General features: G+C 41.4%; 1 protein-coding gene and 1 pseudogene across 5 annotated transcripts in view; one reads left to right on the forward strand and one right to left on the reverse strand.

Moving 5' to 3' along the window:
- The first annotated feature begins 1966 nt into the window (after nt 1–1966).
- The window catches only part of ITGAM (integrin subunit alpha M), a 45708-nt gene continuing 21094 nt past the window's right edge, over nt 1967–26580 (forward strand). For all 5 annotated transcript variants that reach the window (XM_039247854.1, XM_039247856.1, XM_039247852.1 and 2 more), the window contains exons 1-12: nt 1967–2054; nt 3184–3292; nt 11970–12073; nt 12384–12454; nt 12601–12718; nt 19186–19316; nt 19762–19907; nt 20657–20810; nt 22442–22592; nt 23230–23303; nt 25434–25563; nt 25850–25995. In XM_039247854.1, the coding sequence (XP_039103785.1) occupies nt 2027–2054; nt 3184–3292; nt 11970–12073; nt 12384–12454; nt 12601–12718; nt 19186–19316; nt 19762–19907; nt 20657–20810; nt 22442–22592; nt 23230–23303; nt 25434–25563; nt 25850–25995 (1362 nt within the window). In that variant the 5' untranslated portion in view covers nt 1967–2026. The remainder of the gene's footprint in view (nt 2055–3183; nt 3293–11969; nt 12074–12383; nt 12455–12600; nt 12719–19185; nt 19317–19761; nt 19908–20656; nt 20811–22441; nt 22593–23229; nt 23304–25433; nt 25564–25849; nt 25996–26580) is intronic.
- Nucleotides 18632–19033, reverse strand: LOC120242239 (annotated as a pseudogene).

Raw genomic sequence — 26580 nt, forward strand, 5'->3', positions numbered from 1 at the left:
TGCAGACCCCAACAGGAAGAGACTGCATTCACAATGGTAAGAAACCTATACTGTATATTTTCTTTTCTTTTTAAAATTTAAATTCAAGTTAATTAACATACAATGTAGTTAGTCTTGGCTTCAGGAGTAGAACCTAGTGATTCATCTCATATATGACATTTAGTGCTCATTCTGAAAAGTGTCCTCCTTAATGGGCATCACCCATTTAACTTATCCTCACCCACCCACCTCCCTCCAGGAACCCTCAATTTGTTCTCTGTATTTAAAAGTCTCTTATGGTTTGCTTCCCTCTCTGTTTTTATCTTATTTTTCCTTCCCGTTCCCTATGTTCACCTGTTGAGTTTCTCAACTTTCACATATGAGTCAAATGTCTTTCTCTGACTGACATATTTCACTTAGTGTAATACTCTATAGTTCCACCCATGTTGTTGCAAATGGCAAAATTTTATTTATTTATTTTTGATCACCTAGTACTATTCCATTGCATATATATGCTACATCTTCTTTTTCTATTCATCAGTTGGTGGACATTTGGGATCTTTCCATAATTTGGCTATTGTTGATAGTGTTGCTATATACATTGGGGTGCATCAGACCCTTCAAATCAGCCCCTTTTGTATCCTTTGTATACATTCCTAGTTATACTTTATATTTTCTTCCTCCTAAAAGATTTTCTCCTTGCCGACCAACACCCCAGCCAGTGAAAGAGAATGTTCCAACTCAGGAACGAAAAGCCACTATACTTTGAACTCCCAGCTTACTCCAATGGACTTTTTGTTTACAACAGGCTTTCCCAACTCATTTCTTTCTTCTATAAAAGAGCTTTCCTGTCCTTTGTTTTTGGGACTTGGTTTTGCCATAGCTTGTAAGTCCCAAATTGCAATTTCTATTATTCCTGAATAAACCCAATTTTGCTGCTAAAGTAACTGACCGTTTTGTTTTGAAGGTTAACACATGAAATTATGATCCTGTATCTTTGAAAACAGATTTAGCAGTGAGTAATAATGATGGGATGTAAGGGTGTATCACAGAGTGAAACATCATACAACCATTCCTGTGTTGTTGAGTATTGAAGCTGTTCTAGTTTTTCATTATTAAAAACAATGCCAGAGTGAACAAGCTTGTAAATACATCTTGACTGTACTTCTCAGCTATTTCTTAGGATAAATTTCTGAAAGTGAAAATTCCTAGGCAAAGGATTTGAGGTGTTTTTTTTTTTTTTTTTTTTTAAGCAAAATAATATTCAAAAAGCACTGGGTTTCTCTGTACCTGGATTGTCCTTTTTGATGGCTACAAAAGGAGAACAGCTCTGGCTGAAGGGTACTTCGATTTCCTTGGGCAGGAGGGAAGGACATTTTGCAAAGTGTACTTTCAGAGAGACACAGTGTGGCCTCCCACATATGCTTGGTCTGTATTAGTATCAGTTTAGACACATGTTCCAGTAGGCAGACCCTAAGTCTCTTCAGCTTGCTTTTCTTTTTTAAATATATACTTTATTTATTTATTTGTTTGTTTGTTTGTTTGTTTATTTATTTATTTATTTTAGAGAGACAGAGGACGAGTATGAGCAGGGGAGAAGGACAGAGGGAGAGAATCTTAAGCAGGCTTTGAATAAGCAGGTTCCACACTCAGTGGGAGCCTGTCACAGGACTTGATCCCACAACCCTGGGATCATGACCTGTGCTGAAATCAAGAGTTTGATGGTTAACCAACTGAGCTACCCAGGCAGGCACCCCTGGGTAGGTTGGCTAACCCTAGAAGCAGGTGGTCAAAAAAAGAATACCTTTGGGACAGTGATCTTGTTGGTTTGGGCCAGGATTATGGTTAGGGAGGGAGCACAGGCTGTTTGTAGCCCCAGGAAGAAGGTTGAGCAGGGCTGTGTGCTCACTGAGCCGACGCCCTCTTCCTTTGAATCTCAATAGACTTCTGCCTCCTACTTCTCCTTTTCTGTCTTTCCTGTCTTTGGTGGCTTCCTTGAAGTGGTTCAGTGGTGCATGCAGCCCCCCAGATCCTGCTCCCTCCAGCTATGACTCACAGAATTCTTCTGTTAACAGGTACACTAGGAATTGGGGGGTGGCTCTGAGAGTGAGGTGAAGGGGACATTTTGAGTCTCTGAGTGGAGAGAGGGCATAGAATATCTAGGAGTTAGACTGAAGGAAAACAAAGGGGATTTGGGGAAGGATAAGGGATTTAAGAAGCAAAGAGAAGAACTAGACCAAGATGGAATAATTAGAGAAGCTTAGATGAATAATTAAATTTATAGACAATGTAGTGGGGTTTGGCTGTCCCCTTCACTTTACAGATGAGGAAACTGAGGTCCCAGAGTGGTGGAATAATATGCCCAAAGGTCAATATATATTAGATTCTCAGAGTGTTTCTAATTAGATCATCTTACCACCTCCACTTTGCCTACAGTTCTATTTTCCAAGGAACCAGGTGTAAATGTTTGTTGAATGACCAAAATGGTTCAAATGTGTTTTCTTTTATGCCTTTTTTTTGTGGAGAATGAGCCAAATAAAGGGGAAAAAATGCTTTAGAGTTGCATAGGAAGGAGGTTGCCTAATGGAGAGTCTTCAGGAACTTGATTGTTAGGCAAATCAGCAGGGTAGGAACATAGGATGGAACTCAGAGAGGGACTGAATGCACCCCATAATGGTGGTTCTTAGTCCAAGGGCCAGCAAACTGACTTGACTGTGGGCATAAGGCAAGGATTCCCCTACCTGTTTCTGTACTGTGAGCCATAGGTCTCAGATGAGCATTTGTAATTGATTCATGATAGGCAACACTAACTTTGAATCCCAGTAAGTGACATGTTATCTTCCTGAAAGAATTCCATTTGTCTCATTAGTAAATTTATATTACAAAAAAGCTGTACTCAATTATTATATTTTGAATTTCCTTAATGAAAAATTTGTGGAAAAACATTTTCTCTCTTGTTATATAAGTATTTACCTAATGTACTCTATTTGCCTCTTGACCCACAAAACCTTAAATATTTATTATCTGGCCCTTTATAGAAAAAGTGTGCCAACTTCTGCCTCAGCACAAGAAAGCTGGACCTGGGAGGCATAGATCTCCATGCTAGGTTGGGTGAATTCTAGCAGTAGATGCGTAGAGCAAGAGTTCAAGTTGCTTTCTTATCTCCTTATCCCCCATGACCTTCACCCTTTCTCTTCCTTCCAGCCTTGACCTTATTATGTCATGGGTTCAACCTGGACACTAAAAATTCAATGCTCTTCCAAGAGAATGCAAGGGGCTTCGGGCAGAGCGTGGTCCAACTTGAGGGATCCCGGTAAGGACCACTTGGAGGTCTCTGTCTTACACTTCAGTTTAACACCTGTAACTTGGGGGGGGAAATCACAGTTTTGTTTATTTTTTTTCTTGATTTACTTACTTTACTTTTAGAACAGTAACAGAGTTCTAAATTCAAAAGATCCTAAAGAGTGTAATAGTAAAAAGTCTCCTCAGCACACACTTCCTCTCCTCATTCCTTAACCAGAAGGTTCCCTGGAAAATGTTTTCTTGTGGGTTCTTCCAGAGTCTATGATGTGTGTACCTCCGCATTCCCTTAACTCTCATTTCCTGCACATTTTGTAGCACACATTATATTCAAACTACAGCCTGCTGCCTATTTTTGTAAATAAATTTTATTGATTCCACCCTCATCCCAACTTGCTATTCATTATTTCTGGCCACTTTGGAGCTACAATGGTAGAATCAAGAGTCTTCAACAGAGAGTATATGGCCTGCAAAGCCTAAAATATTTACCTATATTAAAAAATATGGAAATAGTATTACTTTTCCAGAAAAAGTTTGCTCTATATTGAACTTCACTTTTTTTTTTTTTTTAACAGAGCTTGGTGATTATACTAGCTAAATGCATAAAAATCCTGCCCATTCCTAAAAAAATTTTTTTTAATGTTTATTTATTTTGAGAGAGAAAGAGCACAAGCAGGGGAGGGGCAGAGAGAAAGGGAGACAGAGAAAGGGAGACACAGAATCTGAAGCATGCTTCAGGCTCTGGTTAGCACAAGCTTGTTGCAGGGCTTGAACCCACAAACTGAGATCATGACTTGAGCCGAAGTTGGCCATTTAACCAACTGAGTCACCCAGGTGCCCCCTTACTTATTCTTTTTAATTCTTGCATCATATTATATTATTTTGACGTACTATAATTTACATTGATATTAAATTTAAATCTCTTCTTAATAGACATTAGATTGTTTCCAAATTTTTGTGATGTGAAAACTGCTGTCCTTCTGTACATATGCAAGTATTTTTGAAAGTAAATTCCTAGAACTAGAATTCTTGGATCAGAGGACATATGTACATATGTAATGTTAATAGATGTTTCCAGATAACCCTCTGTGGAAGTGAAAGCAGTGTACACTTATACCAGAAGTTTATGGAAATACTTACTTCCCCACCCATTTGCCAAACCAATGTGTAGTCAAACGTCTTGCTCTTTGCAAATTGAATAGGTTAGATATGGTATCTCAATTTAGTTTTAAATTGCATTTATTTATTTATTTATTTTTTAAATAGTTTATTGTCAAGTTGGTTTCCATATAACACTTAGGACTCATCCCTACAAGTGCCCTCCTCCATGCCAATCACCCTCCTTCCCCTCCCCTCACCCCCATCAGTTTGTTCTCAGCATTCAAGAGTCTCTCATGGTTTGCCTTCCTCCTCTCCCCCACTATTTCCCCCCCTTCTTCTCTCCCACGGTCCTCCATTAAGTTTCTCCTAATCCTCCTATACATGCAAACATATGATATTTGTCCTTCTCTGCCTGACTTATTTTGCTCAGCATAACACCCTTCAAGTTCCATCCATGTTGCTACACATGGCCAGATTTCATTCTTTCTCATTGCCTTGTAGTATTCCATTGTATAGATAAACCACATCTTCTTGATCCATTCGTCAAGGACCATTGTTTCTTTAGTGATTCTCTGTCTAGTTGATCTATCCATTGCTGTAAGTGGAGTATTAAAGTCCCCTGCAATTATCACAGTCTTATCAATAGGATTGCTTATGATTGTGATTGTTTTATATATTTGGGTGCTCCCAAATTCGGCGTGTAGACATTTATAATTGTTATCTCTTCCTGACGGATAGATCCTGTAATTATTATATAATGTCCTTCTTCATCTCTTGTTACAGTCTTTACTTTATTTATTTATTTATTTATTTATTTATTTATTTATTTATTTTCATCTCTTGCTAGTAGTCTTTACTTTAAAGTCCAGGTTGTCTGATATAAATATGGCTACTCCAGCTTTCTTTTGATTTCCAGTAGCATGATAGCTAGTTCTCCATCCCCTCACTTTCAATCTGAAGGTGTCCTCTGGTCTAAAATGAGTCTCTTGTAGACAGCAAATAGATGGGTCTTCTTTTTTATTTATTCTGATGCCCTATGTCTTTTTATTGGAGCACTTAGTCCATTTACATTCAGTGTTATTATTGAAAAGTATGGATTTAGAGTCATTGTGTTATCTGTAGGTTTCATGCTTGTAGTGATGCCTCTGGTACTTTGTGTTCCTTGCAACATTTCCCTCATAGAATCTCCCTTAGGATCTCTTGTAGGGCTGGTTTAGTGGTGATGAATTCCTTCAGCTTTTGTTTGTTTGGGAAAACCTTTATCTCTCCTTCTATTCTGAATGACAGCTTTGCTGGATAAAAGATTCTTGGCTGCATATTTTTCCTGTTCATCACATTGAAGATTTTCTGCCATTCCTTTCTGGCTTGCCATGTTTCAGTAGATAGATCTGCTACTACCCTGATGTGGTTCCCTTTGTATGTTAGGGCCCTTTTATCTCTAGATGCTTTCAGAATTCTCTCTTTATCCTTGTATTTTGCCAGTTTCACTAAGATATGTCATGCAGAAGATTGATTCAAGTTACATCTGAGGGGAGTACTCTTTGTTCTTGGATTTCAATGTCTGTTCCCTACCCCAGGTTGGGGAAGTTCTCAGCTATGATTTGTTCAAGTACCCCTTCAGGCCCTTTCTCTCTCTTCTTCTTCTTATGGAATTCCTATGATACACATATTGTTCCATTTGATTACATCACTCAGTTCTCGAATTCTCCTTTCGTACTCCTGGATCAATTTATCTCTCTTTTTCTGGGCTTCCTCTTTTTCCATAATTTCATGTTCTATTTCACCTCTTCTCCACTTGCCTCTTCAATATGCACTATGGCTGCCTCTATTTCATTTTGCACCTCATTTACAGCATTTTTGAATTCATCATGATTATTTTTAAGGTCTTTGATCTCTGTAGCAGTGGAGTCTCTGCTGTCTTCTATGTTTTTTTTCAAGCCCAGTGATTAATTTTATGACTATTATTCTAAATTCTTGTTTAGTTCTGTTGCTTATATCTGCTTTGATCAATTCTTTAGCTGTCGCTTCTTCCTGAATTTCTTTTGAAGAGAATTCTTCTGTTTAATCATTTTGGCTAGTTTTCTGTCCCTTGTAAGTTTTAAAAGCTTGTTATGTGCTCTACACCAGCTAGTAGTGCTATATTAAAGGAGGCTCCAGGGCCTGGCCATACTTGAGGTGTTTTTTGGAGCGTGCTACTTGTTCTCTGTTGTTAGGACTTCAGTTATTTTATTTCCCTACTTGTAGTGATGTTTTGGACCCTCCACCAAGTGTTCTTTGGTTTGTTTCTTGAAGTAGCCCTGGAAAGGAAAACAGAAAGACCAACAAACAGGAAAGAAAAACATGCAAATGCCCAAAGAAGTAAAACAAACAAGCAAACAAACAGACAAAAACAGAAATGAAAACAAAAACCAAAAGAGAATCTAAAATCAAAGAGCCATGGGGCGCCTGGGTGGCTTAGTCGGTTAAGCGTCCGACTTTCGCTTAGGTCATGATCTCGCGGTTCGTGGGTTCGAGCCCCGTGTCCGGCTCTGTGCTGACTGCCGGCTCAGAGCCTGGAGCCTGTTTCAGTCTGTGACTCCCTCTCTCTCTGACCCTCCCCTGCTCACGCTGTCTCTCTCTCTCTCCTAGAAATAAATAAAACATTAAAAAAAATTATAAAATCAAAGAGCCAGAAACACCAGCTATAAGTAAAGAACAGAGTGGAAGCGGTGCTGATGGAAGAGCATATACAAAGAGAGAAATCACAGGGGCGGGGAGAAAGAGAAAGCAAACGTTGACCTGTCAGAGAGACAAAAAGGCTTAATCCAGAGAGAGAGAATGGAGAATAAGGAATGAGGTGAGGAAAAAGAACAATGATAAAGTTACCCAGAGAAATTATATGGCCTGATTATTCCAGAGAGAGAGAGAAAAGAAAGTAAAGAAGGAGGTATAGAACATGCATCAAGAGAATGGACTAAATATATCTGTTTAAGCAAACCAATAGCCAGAGTAACCAGTCTAGAGGAGGGAAGAGATAAGAAGGAGGAAAGGGAGAATATATCCGAATAACAAGAATGACCCAGAGTTAATCCAGGCAATGCTGCAGTGCTGATTCCACAGCGCCCACCCAGCTCGAGTAGATAAGCTGCTACCCAGGGTGGAGGGGCGTGGTTTGGTGTAGGCAGGTCCCGCCTCCACTATGGGGCCGACCCCCATCCCTGAGGCCCCGCCTTGGTGATTGTGGGGAGAAAAATGGCGACCCTCCAGTCTCTTATTTCCAGACCAGTTGTCCCAATTCACTCCTTTGGATCCGTCCTCACTGTGCCGCGGACGCAGACGAGGCGGGCTGTCATGCCCCACTGTCTCTTCTGTCCCACGCTTAGCTGGGTTTTAAGCTCCTACTCCGTGCACGTTAATGTTGCCCCTCGATATGTGCTCTTGCGGCTGTGCTGCAGCACTTCAGGGCAGGGGACTGGTTTCTCCTGCTGCAGACTGCACCCCTGAGGTACCACCGAACCCGGAGGTGACTCCCCTCTTTCCCAGGTATGCGAACAGGGCAGCCGGCCCCAGTCTCAAAAAAAGCCCTGCAGTTAGAGATGGGATGATGGGATCCCTCTCTGTCTTGGTCCGAGGTTTTTCTCTTGTCCAGGTACAGTCCTTCGCTTTCCCAGCTGCTTTTTGTCTTCACTTTCTCTCTCCGCAGAAGGGGGTCCCTCCCCTCCATGCTTCCGCGGCCTGTTTATCTCCCCCAGTTCGCAATCCGCACCTATGGGGCCGTCTGGTTTTCCCATTTTCTCCTGGTAGACTCCGTCTCCTTTCCTCCCAGACCCTTGGGGCTCAGAGTCCTTTGGCTTCAGCCCTGCTTTGTTTGAGAGCTTCGGGAAGTACAGATCCCCCTACTTCTCCGCCATGTTGGCCCCCTTCCTTTGCATTTATATTTATTTTTTTTTTTAATGTTTTTATTTCTAGGAGAGAGAGAGAGACAGCGTGAGCAGGGGAGGGTCAGAGAGAGAGGGAGTCACAGACCGAAACAGGCTCCAGGCTCCGAGCTGGCAGTCAGCACAGAGCCCGACGCGGGGCTCGAACCCACGAACCGCGAGATCATGACCTAAGTGAAAGTCAGACGCTTAACCGACTAAGCCACCCAGGCGCCCCATTTGCATTTATATTTAAATGAAAGATGTATTTCCTTTTCTGTGAACCTTTCTCTTATCTGTTGCCCAATTTTTTATTGTTTTTTTTTCCTTATTAATTTGTAGGAATTCTGATGATTTTGAGGAAAGAAGTCTGTGGCATGAGTTGCTAATCTTCCTCTCACCAGTTTATTGCTTGTCCTTTGACTTTGTATGTGGTAGGTTATCACATACAGAAATTTAGAAAAAAGCTTTTGTTCCCTGTAGTTAAGAATCTGTTTCTTGGTTTGCCTTTCTCGCTCCTCTTTTTGTCCCTTCACTCATCGCTTGGTTTCTTAAATTCCACATATGTGTGAAATCATACAGTATTTGTCTTTCTCTGACTGACTTATTTCATTTAGCACGATAGTCTCTAACTCCATCCATGTCATTACAAATGGCAAGATTTCATTCCTTTTTATGACTAGTCATATTCCATTGTGTATGTGTGTACACACTTATCATATCATCATAGATGCCATATACGACGTATATATGTGATATGTATCATATCATCATCTTTTTTTTTTTTTTTAAGTAGCCTCTACACACAGTGTGGGGCTTGAACTCACAACCCAAGATCAAGAGTTGCACACTCCACTGACTGAGTCAGCCAGGCACCCCAATACACCATATCTTCATATCTTCTTCTTCTTCTTCTTCTTCTTTTTTTTTTTTTTTTTACAAATAGTTTATTGTCAAGTTGGTTTCCATATAACACCCACTGCTCATCCCCACAAGTGCCCCCCTCCATGCCCATCTCCCCCTCCACCCCCACACCCATCAGTCCTTTGTTTTCAGCATTCAAGAGTCTCTCATGGTTTGCCTCTCTCCCTTACCCCCACCATTTCCGCCCTTCTTCTCCCCCATGGTCCTCCATTAAGTTCCTCCTAATCCTCCTATACGTGCAAACGTATGATATTTGTCATTCTCTGCCTGACTTATTTCGCTCAGCATAACACCCTCAAGGTCCATCCATGTTGCTACACATGGCCAGATTTCATTTCTTCTCACTGCCATGTAGTATTCCATGGTATAGATAAATCACATCTTTTTGATCCATTCGTCCGTTGATGGACACTTAGGCTCTTTCCATGTTTTGGCTATTGTTGAGAGTGCTGCTATGAACATTGGGGTACATGTGCTCCTATGCATCAGCATTTCTGTTTCCTTTGGGTAAATTCCTAGCAGTGCTATTGCTGGGTCATAGGGGAGTTCTATTGTTAGTTTCCTGAGGAACCTCCACACTGTTTTCCAGAGGGGCTGTACCAGTTTACATTCTCACCAACAGTGTAGGAGGGTGCCCGTTTCTCCACATCCTCGCCAGCATCTAGAGTTCTCTGATTTGCTCATTTTAGCCACTCTGACTGGCATGAGGTGGTATCTCAGTGTGGTTTTGATTTGTATTTCCCTGATGAGGAGGGATGCTGAGCATCGTTTCATGTGTCTGTTGGCCATCTGGATGTCCTCTTTGGAGAAGTGTCTGTTCATATCTTCTGCCCATTTCTTCACTGGGTTGTTTGTTTTTCGGGCGTGTAGTTTGGTGAGTTCCTTATAGATTCTGGATATTAACCCTTTATCTGATATGTCATTTGCAACTATCTTTTCCCATTCCGTTGGTTGCCTATTAATTTTCTGGGTTGTTTCCTTGGCTGTGCAGAAGCTTTTAATCTTGATGAGGTCCCAACAGTTTATTTTTGCTCTTGATTCCCTTGCTTTTGGGGATGTGTCAAGTAAGAAGTTGCTGCGGTGGAGGTCAAGGAGGTTGTTTCCTGCTTTCTCCTCTAGGGTGTTGATAGTTTCCTGTCTCACGTTCAGGTCCTTTATCCATTTTGAGTTGATTTTTGTGCATGGTGTGAGAAAATGATCTAGTTTCATTCTTCTGCATGCTGCTGTCCAGTTCTCCCAACACCATCTGTTAAAGAGGCTGTCTTTTTTCCATTGGATGTTCTTTCCTGCTTTGTCAAAGATTAGTTGGCTGTATACCTTTGGGTCCAGCTCTGAGTCCTCAATTCTGTTCCATTGGTCTATGTGTCTGTTTTTGTGCCAATACCATACTGTCTTGATGATGACAGCTTTGTAGTAGAAGCTAAAGTCTGGGATGGTGATACCTCCCATTTTGGGTTTATTCTTCCATATGACTTTTGGCTATTCGGGGTCTTTTGTGGTTTCATACAAATTTTAGGATAGTTTGTTCTAGTTTTGAGAAGTATGCTGCACCATATCTTCTTTATCCACTCATCAGTTGATGGACAATTGGATTGCTTCCATAATTTGGCTATTGTAGATAATGCTGCTATTAACATTGAGGTGCATGTATTCCTTTGAATTAGTGGTTTTGTATTCTTTGGGTGAATACTCAGTAATGCAATTGCTGGGTTGTAGGGTAGTTTTATTTTTAACTTTTTGAGGAAACTCCATACTGTTTTCTAGAGTGGCTGCACCAGTTTGCATCTTACCAACAGTGCGTGAGGGTTCCCCTTTCTCCATATCCTCACCAATACCTCTTGTTTCTTTTTTTTTTTATTTTAGCTACTTTGACACGTATAAGGTGATATCTCATTATTTTTTTTAATGTTTATTTATTTTTGAGAGAGAGCGCATGTGCGCAAGCAGGGGAGGGACGGAAAGAGGGAGGGAGACAGAGGACCCGAAGTGTGCTGACAACAGAGAGTTCAATGCAGGACTCGAACTCATGAATCACGAGATCATGGCCTGAGCCAAAGTCGGATGCTTAACCAGCGGGAGCCACCCAGATTCCCCCAACATGATACTTCATTGTAGTTTTGATTTGCATTTCCCTGATATCACATACAGAAATTTATTTAAAATGACTGAATTTCAATGGTTGGATTTATGCTTTAAAATTGTTTAAAATTCCAGTATAGTCAACATACAGTGTTATACTAATTTCAGGTGTACAATAGAGGATTCAACAATGTTAAATGACTTGTTGGTTTTGTGTCATTCTTAGAGAGGCCCTTCCCCTTCCCAGATTTAAATCTTGGAAAAAGTTTAAACTTTTCCCATTTTTTTTTTCTTTGCTGAGTCGTCCTCTTATTTCTGAGAATTGGGAAATACTTGGAGTTGTCTCTTCTCACTTTCCTTTGGGTGGCAGAACTTCCATGATCTCCTTCTCTCTTCACATGTCATAGTTTTATCTTGTCCCTATGGCGATCTGTTCTTTTTTTTTTTTTTAATGTTTTATTTATTTCTAAGAGAGAGAGAGAGAGAGAGCGTGAGCAGGGGAGGGCCAGAGAGAGAGGGAGTCACAGACTGAAACAGGCTCCAGGCTCCGAGCTGGCAGTCAGCACAGAGCCCGACACGGGGCTCGAACCCACGAACCGCGAGATCATGACCTAAGCGAAAGTCGGACGCTTAACCGACTAAGCCACCCAGGCACCCCATATGGCGATCTGTTCTTACCTCTCCCCCCAGGATGGTGGTTGGAGCCCCCCAGGAGATAAAGGCTGCCAACCAAACAGGTGGCCTCTACCAGTGTGACTACAGCACGGGCAAGTGTGAGCCTATCCCCTTGCAGGGTGAGTCACTGCTCCTCCCTGGGATCCAGGGCTAGGGTTCCTGTCCATACACCTGAACTTGCCACACATTCTTTTTATTCTGAGGGTCTGTGGTTGGGGGCCCAGGCATCCAGCTCATCAACCTCTGTGCTGCATGCAGACTGTACCTCAGATACCCTCAGCCACCCCCTTCATGTTTCATTTCTGTGACTTAGGTTCCCCCTTGATCTGTTGGGTCTGCATGTCTCCCAGGTTAAGGTGACGTCTGTTCACCTTCATATAGCTCATTTTATTTCCCTGAAGGTGACCATGTTTATATATGTCTCCTCAGTCCCCCTGGAGGCGGTGAACATGTCTCTGGGCCTGTCCCTGGCATTTGCCAGGAACCCTTTCCGACTGCTGGTGAGTTGTCCTGGGTCATGGGATTGTCCTGAGGGAAGGAGTCAGGGGCTTATGGCTACTGGGGCTGGCGTCTGTGGAGGGTGGCGGTTCTGAGGTGAAAAGACAGGAAACAGGAACAGCCCCTCCCACCTGCAACCTTTCCGCAGGCCTGTGGCCCCACTGTGCACCAAACTTGTAAGGAGAACACCTATGTGAATGGCTTATGCTTCCTCTTTGGATCCAACCTATGGCAGCAGCCCCAGAGTTTCCCGGAGAGCCTCAGAGGTAGGTGGACTTTGGCAAAGAATACAGATGGGCAGTGTGAGGCCAAGGGCAGGGCTGGGATAGGTGGAGAAGTGGGAGGGAACTGGGTTCCAATAGAGATGGTAGAGAGAGATGCTAGGGTCTTGCACTTTAGGAAAAGTCCTGATCTATCTATCTATCTATCTATCTATCTATCTATCTATCTATCTATCTATGGAAAGTCCTGATATGCCCACTCATCTTTGTGAGATGACGTCCCAACTATTGTTCTTAGAGTAAGTGTCTGAGTCTCCTGATCATAGCCTTTGAGGCTCTGAATGGTGTAGCCTCTTTGGCTTCTCTCTCCCATCTCTTCTACCTCAGCTACTGTGCTCCAGCCACTCTGGCTGCCTTTCTTCTCCAAGAACAACACCAAGCTGTCCATGTCTTAGTGCCTTTGCACTCACTATTCCTTCAGCCTGGAATGTTCTTCCCTCAGATCTCACCTGACAACCCAGTATTGTCAACTCAGCTTAAATGTCACCTCTTCAAAGAGGCCTTTTCCGAGTGGCTCTTCTAATCTTTTCCATCATCACTCCCTACCACATTGTCCTACTTTACCATTTTCATACCTGTATATACCTATTTTACTTGTTTCTTTTCTATCCTTTCTTCTGGAATGTAGGCTTCATGATAGCTAGGATACTACTGTCCAACTTGTTCTTTGCTTTATGCTCTTGCATCTACTGTTGCTTAACAAATTGCCCCTGAACTTAGTGGCTAAAAAAAAAAATTATTAATTATATTATAGTTTCTGTGAATCAGGAATCTGGGTGTGGCTTAGCTGGGTGGCTCTTCCTTAGGGTTTTTCATGAGATTGAAGCTAACTTGTTAAACTGGAGCTGTGGTCTCATCTGAATGCTTGACTGAGGAAAGAAGATCTACTTCCAAGCTCATTTACAAGATTGTTGGACTGAAGGCCTCTGTTTTCACTGACTGTTGCTGGAGGCTTCTATTTGTTTGTCACAGGGCTTCCCTATAAAGCAGTTCATAACTGCCCCCCCATACAGCAGCTGGCTTCCTCTAGGGTGAGTCAACAAGGGATTAGGGAAGCAAGAGGGAGATAAACACCCAAGGAAGAAATCACTGCATTTTCATCATCTAATCTCAAAAGTAAAAACACATTACTTCCTTCATTTTATATTCCTTTGAAGTGAGTCAAAAAGTCTTGCTCACACTCAAGAGAAGGGAACTATGCAAGGGTGTTATTTCCAAGAGGTGAGAATCTTGAGGACCATCTTAGTGGCTGCCTATTACATTCTTATTCCCCAAACATTTGTTGACTGTAAGAGAGTGACTGACTGACTGAATCTTTTTTTTCTAAACTACTTTTTGCCACTTATTTCTTCAGCTGCTTGCCCTGCTTTTTGCTTGTCTTCAAGTTGGTTCTGGAAACAAGGGCAGATATGTCTTCCTTTCCTAAATTTTTTTTTTCTCTCAAGCTCTGCTGCTTTGTACTTTCCTCTCAAAAGATAACCTTCTTTCTTCACAAAGAAAATCAAAGTTGCCAGGGATGAACTGTCTCCACTTACCCCTTCTCCTTGAAATTTTGCAGTGGCAACACCCTTGGCAATGTTTCCCTGGCTTTAGAGGCAGACCTGTCTCTTCACCTTTCCATGAATCACTCTTCTCTCTGGGTTTTTGAGGCTCTCTCACATCACCAACTTGAAGTCCACACCCTAAATAATTCATTCTCTCTAGGATCTTAAATTTCTCCCCCTCTTCTGAATGTCAACATGCTCATGCTTATCCATATTTTAAAATCAATCAACTAGCAAAATTAATAGCACTGAAAATATCCTTTCCTCTCCTTGGTCTCCTCTACATCTTGTGCCATTTCTCCTTACCTCAACACCAAACTTCTTGAATGGGTTCTCTCTCCTTGTTTCCATGTTCCCCCCACTCACCATCCTTCACCCTCTGACATCTTGTTTCTGTTCAACCATCATATAAATCTTCCTCTTGCAAATGGCATTTGTGACTCCCTAAATGCCAAATCTCTTTTCTGCCCTCATATATACTGACTTTTCTGATGTGACTTGCAGATCATCTCTTCTTTCCCTAAACACTTTGGCTCCAGATTTCTCCCTTCTTCTCCCTCCCCCTCCTCTCCTCTTCCTTCCTCTTTCCTCCCTTCCCCTCCTCTCCTCTCTCTTCCTCTCCCCTCTCCTCCTCTTTCTTCCCCTTTTCCCCCTCTATTCTCCTCCCCTCCCTTTCTCTTTTCTCTCTTTGCTTTCCCCCTGCAAAGGGCTTCGCTTCTGCTAAGCTTCATCTCCAGGCAGTCTTCCTCTGCCTTCCTTGCATGCATACAAGGTTACAGCCTATACCAGGTACCAGGTTACAGCTTATATTCTTGTCTATGTGTTCTTCCTGCCCAGTCACATCCAGTTCTGTGGCTTCAGCTCTCACTCTCACATTTCTGTCTTCAGTCTTTACTCTCAAGATTCAATACTTTTCTTTTAAAAAACATTTTTAACATACTGGGTGGCTCAGTAGGTTAAGCATCTGATTTTGGATCAGGTTGAAATTTCATGATTCATGAGTTGGAGTCCCATATCAGGTGAGCTCAAGTCCTGATTTGGGTGAACATGAGCCTCACTTTGGTAAACAAAAACAAAACAAAAAAGCAACAAGACGCACTTTGGGTGAGCCCTGCTTCTTTCCCTCCGCCTCTCTCCTTCCCTCTCTCTCTCTGCCTCTTGCTCACTTGCCCCTCCTCTAAAAATAAAATAAAATAACATTTTCAGTTCTTTAAAAGTGATTCAAAATTCAAAAAGCACTAAAGGACATACAGTAAACATTTCTCTCTCTTGGGTCCCCAGCCTACTGGTTTCTTCTGTGATTCAATTGCCTTTGCCAGTTTCTCATGTCTTTTTCTGGAGATACTCTATCTTCACAAACATATACATGTCTGTAGTCTTCATTTTGTGCCACAAATGGTAGCATGCTATGGACACTTGATTCTTTCCACTTAACATATCTTTGGGATTTTCAAACATTTTCTTTGATTAATTTTCTTTGTATATTTTCTATGGTTAATTTTCTTTGTACATTTTCCATATAAATGTTAGAATCTGCTTATTTTAAAAAGCCAATTTTTTTGGAGGAGTGATTTTATTTTTTTAATAAATCATACAGCAAAATTGGCCTTTTTTTCTTTTAGTGTACAGTTCCATGAATTTTAAAGTATGTATAGTTTTGGATAAAAAAACCAACATGAACATGGGGTGCCTGGCAAGCTCAGTCAGCACAGCATGCAACTCTTGATCTTGGGGTTGTGAGTCTGAGCCCCATGTTCGTTGTAGAGATTACTTTAAAATAAAATCTTAAAAACCAATATGAACAGAATATGAGTTCTATTCCTCCTCTAAAAACTCCTTCATACTATCCCTTTATAGTTAGTTGCTTTCTCCCCCTCCACTCTAGTATCTGGCGCTCACTAATCTGTTCTCCATCACTATGCAGTTTGTCTTTTCAAGAAAGCTACATATATGGAATTAAAACCTTTTGAGATTGGCTTCTTTCACTAGTATAAAACATTTGCATTTCATTCATGTTGTTGTGTGTATTAGTAGTTCCTTCCTTTTTAATTGCTGAATAGTATTCCATTGCTTAGATTTACCACAGTCTTAGTCACGAGTTCATCTATTCACATACTTAAGGATGTTTGGATTATTTCCAATGTTGGGCAATCATGAATAGAGTGGCTAGAACTTTTCATTGGTACAGTAATCTTTCTAAATACAAAAAAGATCATCTTACTTCCTTTTTTAAGAAAACTTGGGTGGCTCTCCACTGCCTAAGGATAAATTCAAACTTCTTCTTTTGGGATACACAGGCCCCTCCCAGCTGTCCTTTACTTAATGCCATAGGCTTATCTCCATTCCCATCACACAGATATATCCCAGTAGTGCCGTTTCCATGCCTTAATTCTGTAGAATAATTTTAGGCTCATCTTTGTATTAGTCAGGATTTCAACTGGAATAGGTGGCACATTCCAGTTATTTTTCCCCAAATTTTTTATTTAAATTCTAGTTAGTTAACATACAGTACAATATTGGTTTCAGGAGTAGAATTTAGTGACACATCACTTACATACAACACCCAGTGCTCATCACAATAAGTGCCCTCCTTTATACCCATCACCCGTCTAAGCAATGCCCCATCCAGCTTCCTCTATCAACCCTCGGTTTATTCTCTATCTTTAAGTCTCTTAGAGGGAGCTTGTTTCCCCCTCTCTTTTTTTCCTCCTCCCATATGTTCATCTATTCTGTTTCTTAAGTTCCATATATGAGTGAAATTGTATGGTATTTGTCTTTCTCTGACTGACTTATTTTGGCTTAGTATAATATAGTCTAGCTCCATACATGTCATTGTAAATGGGAAGATTTCACTCTTTTTGATGGCTGAATAATATTCCATTGCATATATACATGACTTCTTTATCCATTCAGCAGTTGATGGACATTTGGGCTCTTTCCATAGTTTGGCTATTGTTGACAATGCTGCTATCAACACCGGGGTGCTTGTCCCCTCTGAGTCTGTATTTTTGTATCCTTTGGATAAGTACCTACTAGTGCAATTGCTGAATTGTAGGGTAGTTCTATTTTTAACTTTTTGAGGAACCTCCATACTGTTTTCCAGAGTGGCTGCACCAGTTTGCATTCCCACCAACAGTGCAAGAGGTTTCCCCTTTCTCTGCATCCTCACCAACACCTGTTGTTTCTTGTGTGACAGATGGGAGGTGTCATCTCATCATGATTTTGATTTATATTTCCCTGATAATGAATGATGTTGAGCATCTTTTAATGTGTCTGTTAGCCATTTATATGTCTTTGGAAAAGTTCCTGTTCATGTCTTCCATTTCTTTTCTTTCTTTCTTTTTTTTTTTTTTCATGTCTTCCATTTCTTAACAGGATTATTGTTTTTTGGAACACTTCAATCAGGATAATTTGAGAAGGGCTTATTTACAAAGGGATTACTTTTATTTATTTATTTTTAAATTTTTAATGTTTATATATTTTTGAGAGAGAGACAGAGACAGAGAGACAGAGCATGAGTGGGGAAGGGGCAGAGAGAGGGAGACACAGAATCCAAAGCAAGCTCCAGGCTCCGAGCTATCAGCACAGAGTCTGATGCAGGGCTCAAACTCACAAACCATGAGATCAGGACCTGAATCAACTCATGACTGAAGTCAGAGGCTTAACAGACTGAGCCACCCAGGCACCTCACAAAGGGATGAATTTTAAAGGTCTGGTACAGTCTTAGGGAACTACCATGGATGGTCCAGGAACCCAGGGCAAGCAGAAGCAGAGCTTTACACTCTTAGGCTTATTGTACAGAAAGAGGGAGAAGCAACCAGAATTTAGAAGGAAAGAGAGTTGTCTGGAGTGTGTCTCCTTGAGAGGAGCAGTGATTTTCAGTTGAGGGACACAGCTGGCCCAAGGCAACCTCCAGAGTGGGAGTGAGGGGAGAATACTCTGATCTCACTTTCTTCTCTCCCTCTAGTCTTCTAATTGGGCAGATTCACTAGAAGTAAAGGAGCCCCAAATGCATGCAGTCTATGTGGGCTGACCTCCTGGGCTGGAAAGCAGAATGGGGGAGGGCAGAAAGTGAATTTGGGGCTGGGGACAGAAAGTAGAAGAACATCCATCATACTGTTATATATGCTATTCCTTTCCCCCCCCGTAACTTATTTCTCCTTTTATATTTCTGGCAACTTATTTCTCTTTCTCTTATTTCTTATTTCTCAGAGTTAGCTCTGACATCACTACTTTTCCTCACTTACTTGGGCAGAATTAGCCAAAGTTTTATATACCACTTTGTCCATTTCTCAAATAATGTTAAACAATATTCAAGTTTATTAAACAAATTTTAAAAAGTATTATAAAATGTTTAACTTTCATCAGCCTCAAAGTTTATGCTGCTCCCAAGTTTTGCATGTAACTGAACTTTTAAATATGCAAACATTTGCTGAACTGATTCCACTCTGGATTCTAAGGCATTTATTTCTTCCTGCAAATTTTTCTTTGCTTCTTCTAACATTTCTTGTATTTATTCTTGAGAATGGCAAATGAAAACATCAACAATTGGATAAGGTATCATTAAGCAGTAGCCATTTGCAAGCATTTTGTCCTCATAAGCATCTTCTAAATTTTGTTGTTTCTCTTTCACTTCTATTTCTTCCTTTAGGTCCATGATTCTACTTGTATTCCTTGAAAAATTGTTTATCTTTTGTTGTTCTTCAAAAGTAACATAGACATATTCTGCAGATGCCTTTTTCATGGTGGCTGACATCTTGGGACCCTGTCCATGTTTTTATTAAGCTTGGAGCATGGGTTGTATATTATATAACTTTTATTTTCACTCTTTAGCAGAGGGCTGACATGCAAAAAATTAATCCCAGTCTCTAATACTTAATCAGTTCATGCTTTCTCCTGTTTCTCAAGAGTGCCCTCGGCAGGACAGTGATATTGCCTTCCTGATTGATGGTTCTGGTAGTATCATCCCAAGCGACTTTCAGCGGATGAAGGATTTTGTCTCAACTGTGATGGATCAATTCAAGAAGTCCAAAACCTTGGTGAGGGCAAATGGGTTGGTTAGGAAATAGCTCATAGAAGACTGGCAAATACATGGCAACCAGCCCACCACTTTCCTCTTGTATTTCTATTGCAGACATTGCCAAGTTGCCAATTGATCATGTTTTCGTTCATGATTCTCTTTTCTGCTCTGTCTGGATGCAGCCTATCATTCTTCCAGCCCTCTATAAAGCAGGCAGCTCTGACTAATTGATAAAGGTTGGCATGGGAGATAAAACCTACTTGTCATCTCCGGCCGAGTTCTAGTATTTAGAGGTGGGAGCTGATGGCAGACCTCTGTCCTGGTGAGGCAGAAGGATTGGGGGCAGTGTGGAATTTGGAGGGATTTGGAGACTTCAGTGTTTCAAGATTTATGTAAGGCTTCCTAGGAGCTGGGTAAGTGTGAGGGACACTTTCTCTAGTATAATATCAGATGCTTGTTCCCAGTTTTCTTTGATGCAGTACTCTGAAGACTTCCAGACTCATTTCACCTTTAATGAATTCAAGAAAAACCCTAACCCAGCACTGCTGGTGAGGCCAATAAGACAGTTGCTCGGGAGGACACACACTGCCACAGGAATCCGCAAAGTCGTGTAAGTTTTTTGCTTAGGATGGAAAGAGGGAGTGATATTTTTTAGTTGGGATTTGAAGAATGGAGGCAGTTGTTCAGACAGGGATGGGGTAAAGGATATTTGTGGCGGAGGGAACAGCACGAGTAAAGGTGTGGAGGAGGGACTTTGCATTGTATGTTCATGAAATGCAAGTTGTAAGTAAAGGCAGGAGTGAAGGGGAGGTGTGAGGGTAAGGCTAGAGGGTGTCCACAGAGATTAGTTGAGGCCAGGTCACTTAAGGCAACTCAAAAGCCAGTGAGGATCCACTGGAGATTTTAAGCAGTGGGGAGATGTCACCACATCTTGTTTTGGAAAGTTTACTCTGGCGTGTGTGTGTGTGTGTGTGTGTGTGTGCACGTGTGAATACACGTGTATAGAGGTGAGGGTGGGGGTTGGGACAAAAGCGCAGGAAGGTGAGCTCGAGAGCTGTTGCATCAAACCAGGAAAGGTTTGTGATGGTCCAATTAGGCTTAAGAATTTGTTTTAATTTAAAAAGAATAATAGTTTAAAAAATCAACATATGCAAAAGTATATAAATGCAGTGAAGATTTCTTTTCCTACCCCTCTTCTCCCTTCTCCCGACACCTTTTCAGGTTCTTGGGGCACCCACGTCTCAGTGTTCATTCCAGAGGAGTCCAAACCCCTCCTAGCTGCATCTGTGCCTGTGACTGCACAGATTAAGAGTGTCTCTGTCTATTCACATTTGACTTTTCTTTCCTCTTCCTGGACAGGAGAGAACTGTTTCAGAGCAGCAGTGGAGCCCGGGAGAAAGCCTTTAAGATCTTAGTAGTCATCACGGATGGAGAAAAGTTTGGTGATCCCTTGGACTACAAGGATGTCATTCCTGAAGCAGACAGAGAGGGGATCATTCGCTATGTCATTGGGGTAGGAAATGTGGCTCTCTGGCCTGATGTTTCTGTGGCCTGATGCTACCAGTTAAACCAAGGTGGGGCAAGGTCACTGCTAGCCCATATGAGCTTGTATCAGTTAACTATTGTTACAATGATGTTGTATAACAAATTATCTCAGATTTCAGTCCTTTAAGTTTTTCAATGTTTTATTTTTATTTTTTTGCGGGGGGGAGGGCAGAGAGAGAGAGGGAGACATAGAATCTGAAGCAGGCTCCAGGCTCTGAGCTGTCAGCACAGAGCCCAACTCAGGGCTCGAACTCACAAGCTGTGAGGTCATGACCTGAGCCGAAGTCAGATGCTCAACTGACTGAGCCACCCATGTGCCCCCAGAAATCAGTTCTTTAAAACAATAAGTAAGTCTGTAGTTTAGTTGGGAAATTTTTCTGGTTTTGACTAGGTTCATTCTTTTTTTTTTTTTTTTCACTGTCCTAGGGTTTTATTTTTATTTTTATTTATTTATTTATTTATTTATTTATTTATTTATTTTTACAAATAGTTTATTGTCAGATTAGTTTCCACATAACACCCAGTGCTCATCCCCACAAGTGCCCTCCTCCATGCCCATCCCTTCCTCCCCCCCACATCCATCAGTCCTCAGTTTTTGTCAGCATTCAAGAGTCTCTCATGGTTTGCCTCTCTCCCTTTCCCCCACCATTTCTCCCCTTCTTCTCCCCCTTGTTCTTCCGTCAAGTTCCTCCTAATCCTCCTATACGTGCAAACATATGGTATTTGTCCTTCTCTGCCTGACTTATTTCGCTCAGCATAACACCCTCAAGGTCCATCCATGTTGCTACACATGGCCAGATTTCATTGTTTCTCATTGGACTAGGCTCGTTCTTAAATCTGTAATCATTTGAAGGTTTGTTGGCAGCTTTGCTGGTCTTGGCTGGGCTCTCTCCATTTTTGAGGGTTGCCATCTATGTCTCTCTGCTGGACTGGAGTGGCTGGAACAACTAAGATAACTTGGCTCTGCTGCTCCCAGTATCATCTTCCAGTGGGCTAGCCTGTGCGTGTCCTCATGGTGAAAGCACAGGAAGAAAAGAGCAAGTGGAAATGTTGCAAGCACTTTTTTAAGCATCTGTCTGAGTCATGTATGATAATATCCATTGGGTGAAGCAAGACACATAGCTGGACCCAGAGACAATAAGCAGGTCAGATTGCTCTGTCACAAGTAGGAGGATACAGCAAAGTTTCTGGGGAAAGGGCTGGGATATAAGAAGGGATATAGAGTTGGAATTATCAGTGTAATCAAGCTACCACAATACCTTGTATGACGTAGAAAAAGGTATCATCATGAGTGCATGGCTTGGCAAGTAGGAAACCCCTTCATATAGAGGAAAAGGCTCCCTTTGCTCTGGAGAGAGGTCAGCCCCATACCAGGAGGCATAGGACAGCAAAGGGACCAAAGGCTAATTTCTCCCTTGACAGAATGTTTTGTGCAGTGTATAGTCTGTTCTACCGTACCTGGTAGCCCTGTCACTGTTCTGGTGTATTCCCTCATCTGACAAATATTGTTTCAGATTCTTTTTCCACAGAATTTTTTTTTCTGGGTGAGACTGATATTCCCAGATGTTGTCTGATTTGGCCTCTGTTCCTTGGTGACAGGTGGGAGAGGCTTTCCACAGTCTGAGAAATCGGGAAGAGCTTAATACCATTGCATCCAAGCCTTCTCGTGATCATGTGTTCCAGGTGAATAACTTTGAAGCTCTGAAGACCATTCAAAACCAGCTTCAGGAAAAGATCTTTGCAATTGAGGGTAAGCTAAAGTTCTGTATTCATGTAGCAGTTCCACAGGTGGCCTCTTATCCCCAAACATGAATTTCCCCTTTAGTAACTAGAACCTCTTAACCCTTGATATCCTCTCAGCATCAACTCTTTCTCCATTTCCTCTAGTTCTCAGCAACTCTGGTCTCACTTGGTCATTTCCTTTGAAATAGAAGAATCTAGACTTTATCTTTACTTTGTAAGCCTTGGCTATAGGCTGAAAAATTGGAGGGTAGGGGAGCCAAATCTCACACAGTATTTTCCCAAAAATTTAGGTATGTTGCCAACATTTGTCTGTTTGATTAACTGTTGTATTTCCAGTGTCTAGAATAGTGCCTGCTACATAGAGAGCACTCAACAAATGTTTATTGAATAAAATAATTTAAAAATTAAGGGGAGGTTCATATACAATCTGAATTTATGATCTCTCTTGAAAACTTGGAAGATTAGACAGCATTCCCACTTGGCAAAAAGAAGCTGGAGCCAAATAACCACCTTCTCTTTAAAAGGGGTATATGCTTTCTAGTTCAACACAGCTCCCATCTGAGCCTCCTTTTGTTTGGTTATCATAACATTTGAGTTACCAGCTCTTCTGCTTTCTTTAATGTAGAAAGTGCTCCTCCTCACAGGTACTCAGACAGGAAGTACCAGCTCCTTTGAACATGAGTTGTCTCAGGATGGCTTCAGTGCTGCCATCACCTCTGTAAGTGGTCCTTCATTAAACTGTGATGGGGGAAGGGGAAGGGGGAGAAGAGGTGCAAGGGTTTGGGGGCTTTTATCTGCAATGGGTACTTGTTAGGAGGCATGTCTGTGATGGGGAGCAGTGGTCCCTTTTCTTTTCCTTATCAGATCTGTTTTTTTTTATTGAGATATAATGGACATGTGATGTGATATTAGCTTCGGGTATACAACATAATGATTTGGTGTATGCATGTCTTGTGAAATGACCAACACAAAAAGTCTGATTAATATCCATCACACATGTAGGTAAAAAATTTTATGAAAACTTTAAGATTTATTTTCTTAGCAACTTTCAGATATACAATACAATGTTATTAACTCTACTTACCATGGTGTGCATTATATCCCAGATTAATTTATTTTATAACTGGAAACTTGTACTTTTTGACCACCATCACCCACCTTCCCAACACAACGCCTTTGCTGACCACCAATCTGTTCTCTGTGTCTATGAGTTCAGTTTTTGTTTCATTTTTAGATTCCATGCAAAAGTCAGATCATACCATATTTATCTTTCCCTGACTTGTTTTGCTTAGTATAATGCCTTCAAAGTCCATACATGTTACAAATGGCAGGATTTCCTTCTTTATTATGGCTGATCAATATTCCTTTTTTTAAAAAATATTTTCTATTTATTTCTAGGAGAGAAAGAGAGTGTGTGAGCAGGGGAGGGTCAGAGAGAGAGGGACTCACAGACTGAAACAGGCTCCAGGCTCTGAGCTGGCAGTCAGTACAGAGCCCAACGCGGGGCTCGAACCCACGAACCGCGAGATCATGACCTAAGTGAAAGTCGGACGCTTAACCGACTAAGCCACCCAGGCGCCCCTCAATATTCCATTTTTATTATATGTCATATTTTCTTTATCTGTGCTTCCATGGACACTTTGATTATTTCCATGTCTTGGTTATTGTAAATAATGCTTCAATGAACATGGGGTGCAGGTATCTTTTTGAGCTAGTGTTTTCATTTCCTTCATTTATTTCTTTTCTTTTTGATGACAGTCATTCTAACAGGTGTGAGATGACATCTCATTGTGGTTTTGATTTGCATTTTCCTGATGATTAGTGATGTTGAGCACTGTTTCACGTACCTCTTGACCATCTGTATGTCTTTGCTATTGAGTTGTAGGAGTTCTTTATGTATTATGTATATTAACTCTTTACCAGAGATATGATTTACAAATATTTTCTCCAATTCTGTAAGTTGCCTTTTCATTTTGTGGATGGTTTCTTTTGTTGTGCAGAAGCTTTTTAGTTTGGTGTAGTCCTACTTGTATATTTTTGTTTTTGTTGCCTTTGCTTTTGGAGTCAAATCCAAAAAAAATTCTTGCCAAGATCAATGTCAGGTTGCTTACCACCTATATTTTATTCTTGGAGTGTTTTTTTAAAATGTTTTATTTATTTCTGAGAGAGAGAGAAAGAGAGAGAGAGAGACAACGTGAGTAGGGGAGGGTCAGAGAGAGAGGGAGATACAGAATCTGAAACAGGCTCTAGGCTCTAAGCTGGCAGTCAGCACAGAGTCCATCACGGGGCTTGAACCCACAACCTGTGAGATCATGATCTGAGCTGAAGTTGGATGCTTAACTGACTGAGCTACCCAGGTGTGCCCTTATTTTGGAGTTTTATGGTCGATGGTTTTATGATCTGTTTTGAATTGATTTTTGTGAGTGATGTGACATAGTGGTTCAATTTCATTCTTTTGCATGTGGCTTTTCAGTTTTCCCAATCCCATTTATTGAGAGACTGTCTTTTCCCCATTGTATATTCTTGACTCCTTTGTTGTAAATTAATTGGCCGTATACGTATGGGTTTATTTCTAGGCTATATATTCTGCTATGTTGATCTATATGTCTGTCTTTATGCCAATACCATACTGTTTTGATTACTATAGCTTTGCAATATGGTTTGAAATCAGAAAGCATGGTGCCTCCAGCTATGTTCTTCTTTCTCAGAATTGCTTTGGCTATTTGGGGTCTTTTGTGGTTCCATACAAATTTGAGGATTGTCTGTCTATGAAAAGTGCCGTTGAAATTTTCATAAGGATTGCACAGAAGCTGTATGTTGCTCAGTCTTGTTCTACCCTCTTTCCTAGAATGGTCTCTTGCTAGGTGCTGTGGGAAGCTTTGACTGGGCTGGTGGAGCCTTTCTATATTTGTCAAAGGATACATTCACCTTCATCAACACAACCAGGGTCGATTCAGACATGAACGATGCTTACTTGGGTAAGTGGAGAGGGCAGGGTAACTCTAAGAAGGGGTCAGGATGTGGGATACCTCAACTACCATAGACATCATTGGATCTTTCAAAGGCCCTTGGAATAAATTTAAAGTCAGAAATTTCAAAATTTCACTTTAGTTATGTTAACAAAAGGGGATGTAGTGCAGGGTCCAGTTATCTGAACCTACTAACCATGGGGCTACTGCAATGTTCCTATTCAAGGGATAGGTCTCCTAGAGGGGGCTGGGTCTGTGAAGGAAAGCACTTATCCTCTCAGATCACCATCTTCAGGTTACGCTTCTGAAGTCATCTGGAAGAGCAATGTGCAAAAAAACCTGGTTCTTGGAGCACCACGATATCAGCACACTGGCCTAGTGGTGATGTTCAGAGAACATTCTGGTACCTGGGAGACCAGCACTGTTATCAAGGGTAGCCAGGTAAGTGCAGAGTGTGTGGAGCATAAATGTGCAAACAGAGGCACCCTGGGGGCTTGACATTCCAGTATGGGCATCACCAGGTGCCATGTGTATCAGAGTTTTGTAAAGGAGCTTTTAGAGTGCTTTGAGCTGGTCACGAGAATAAGCTTTGCATTTGAGAATGTTGTGTTTTCACTTTTCTTTCTTTTCTTTTTTTTAAACAGTTTATTGTCAAGTTGGTTTCCATATAACACCCAGTACTTATCCCCACAAGTGCCCTCCTCCATGCCTATCACCTCCCTCCCCTCTCCCCCACCCCCATCAGTTCTCAGTTTGTTCTCAGCATTCAAGAGTCTCTCATGGTTTGCCTCCCTCCCTCTCCCCCACTATTTCCCCCCTTCTTCTTCCCCATGGTCCTCTGTTAAGTTTCTCCTAATCCTCCTATACGTTCACACATATGGTAGCTGTCCTTCTCTGCCTGACTTATTTCACTCAGCATAACACCCTCAAGGTCCATCCATGTTGCTACACATGGCCAGATTTCATTCTTTCTCATTGCCATGTAGTATTCCACTGTATAGATAAACCACATCTTCTTGATCCATT

Source organism: Hyaena hyaena, unplaced genomic scaffold (genome assembly GCF_003009895.1).
Source record: "Hyaena hyaena isolate Hyena2069 unplaced genomic scaffold, ASM300989v1 scaffold_306, whole genome shotgun sequence".
NCBI classification, from domain to species: Eukaryota; Metazoa; Chordata; class Mammalia; order Carnivora; family Hyaenidae; genus Hyaena; species Hyaena hyaena.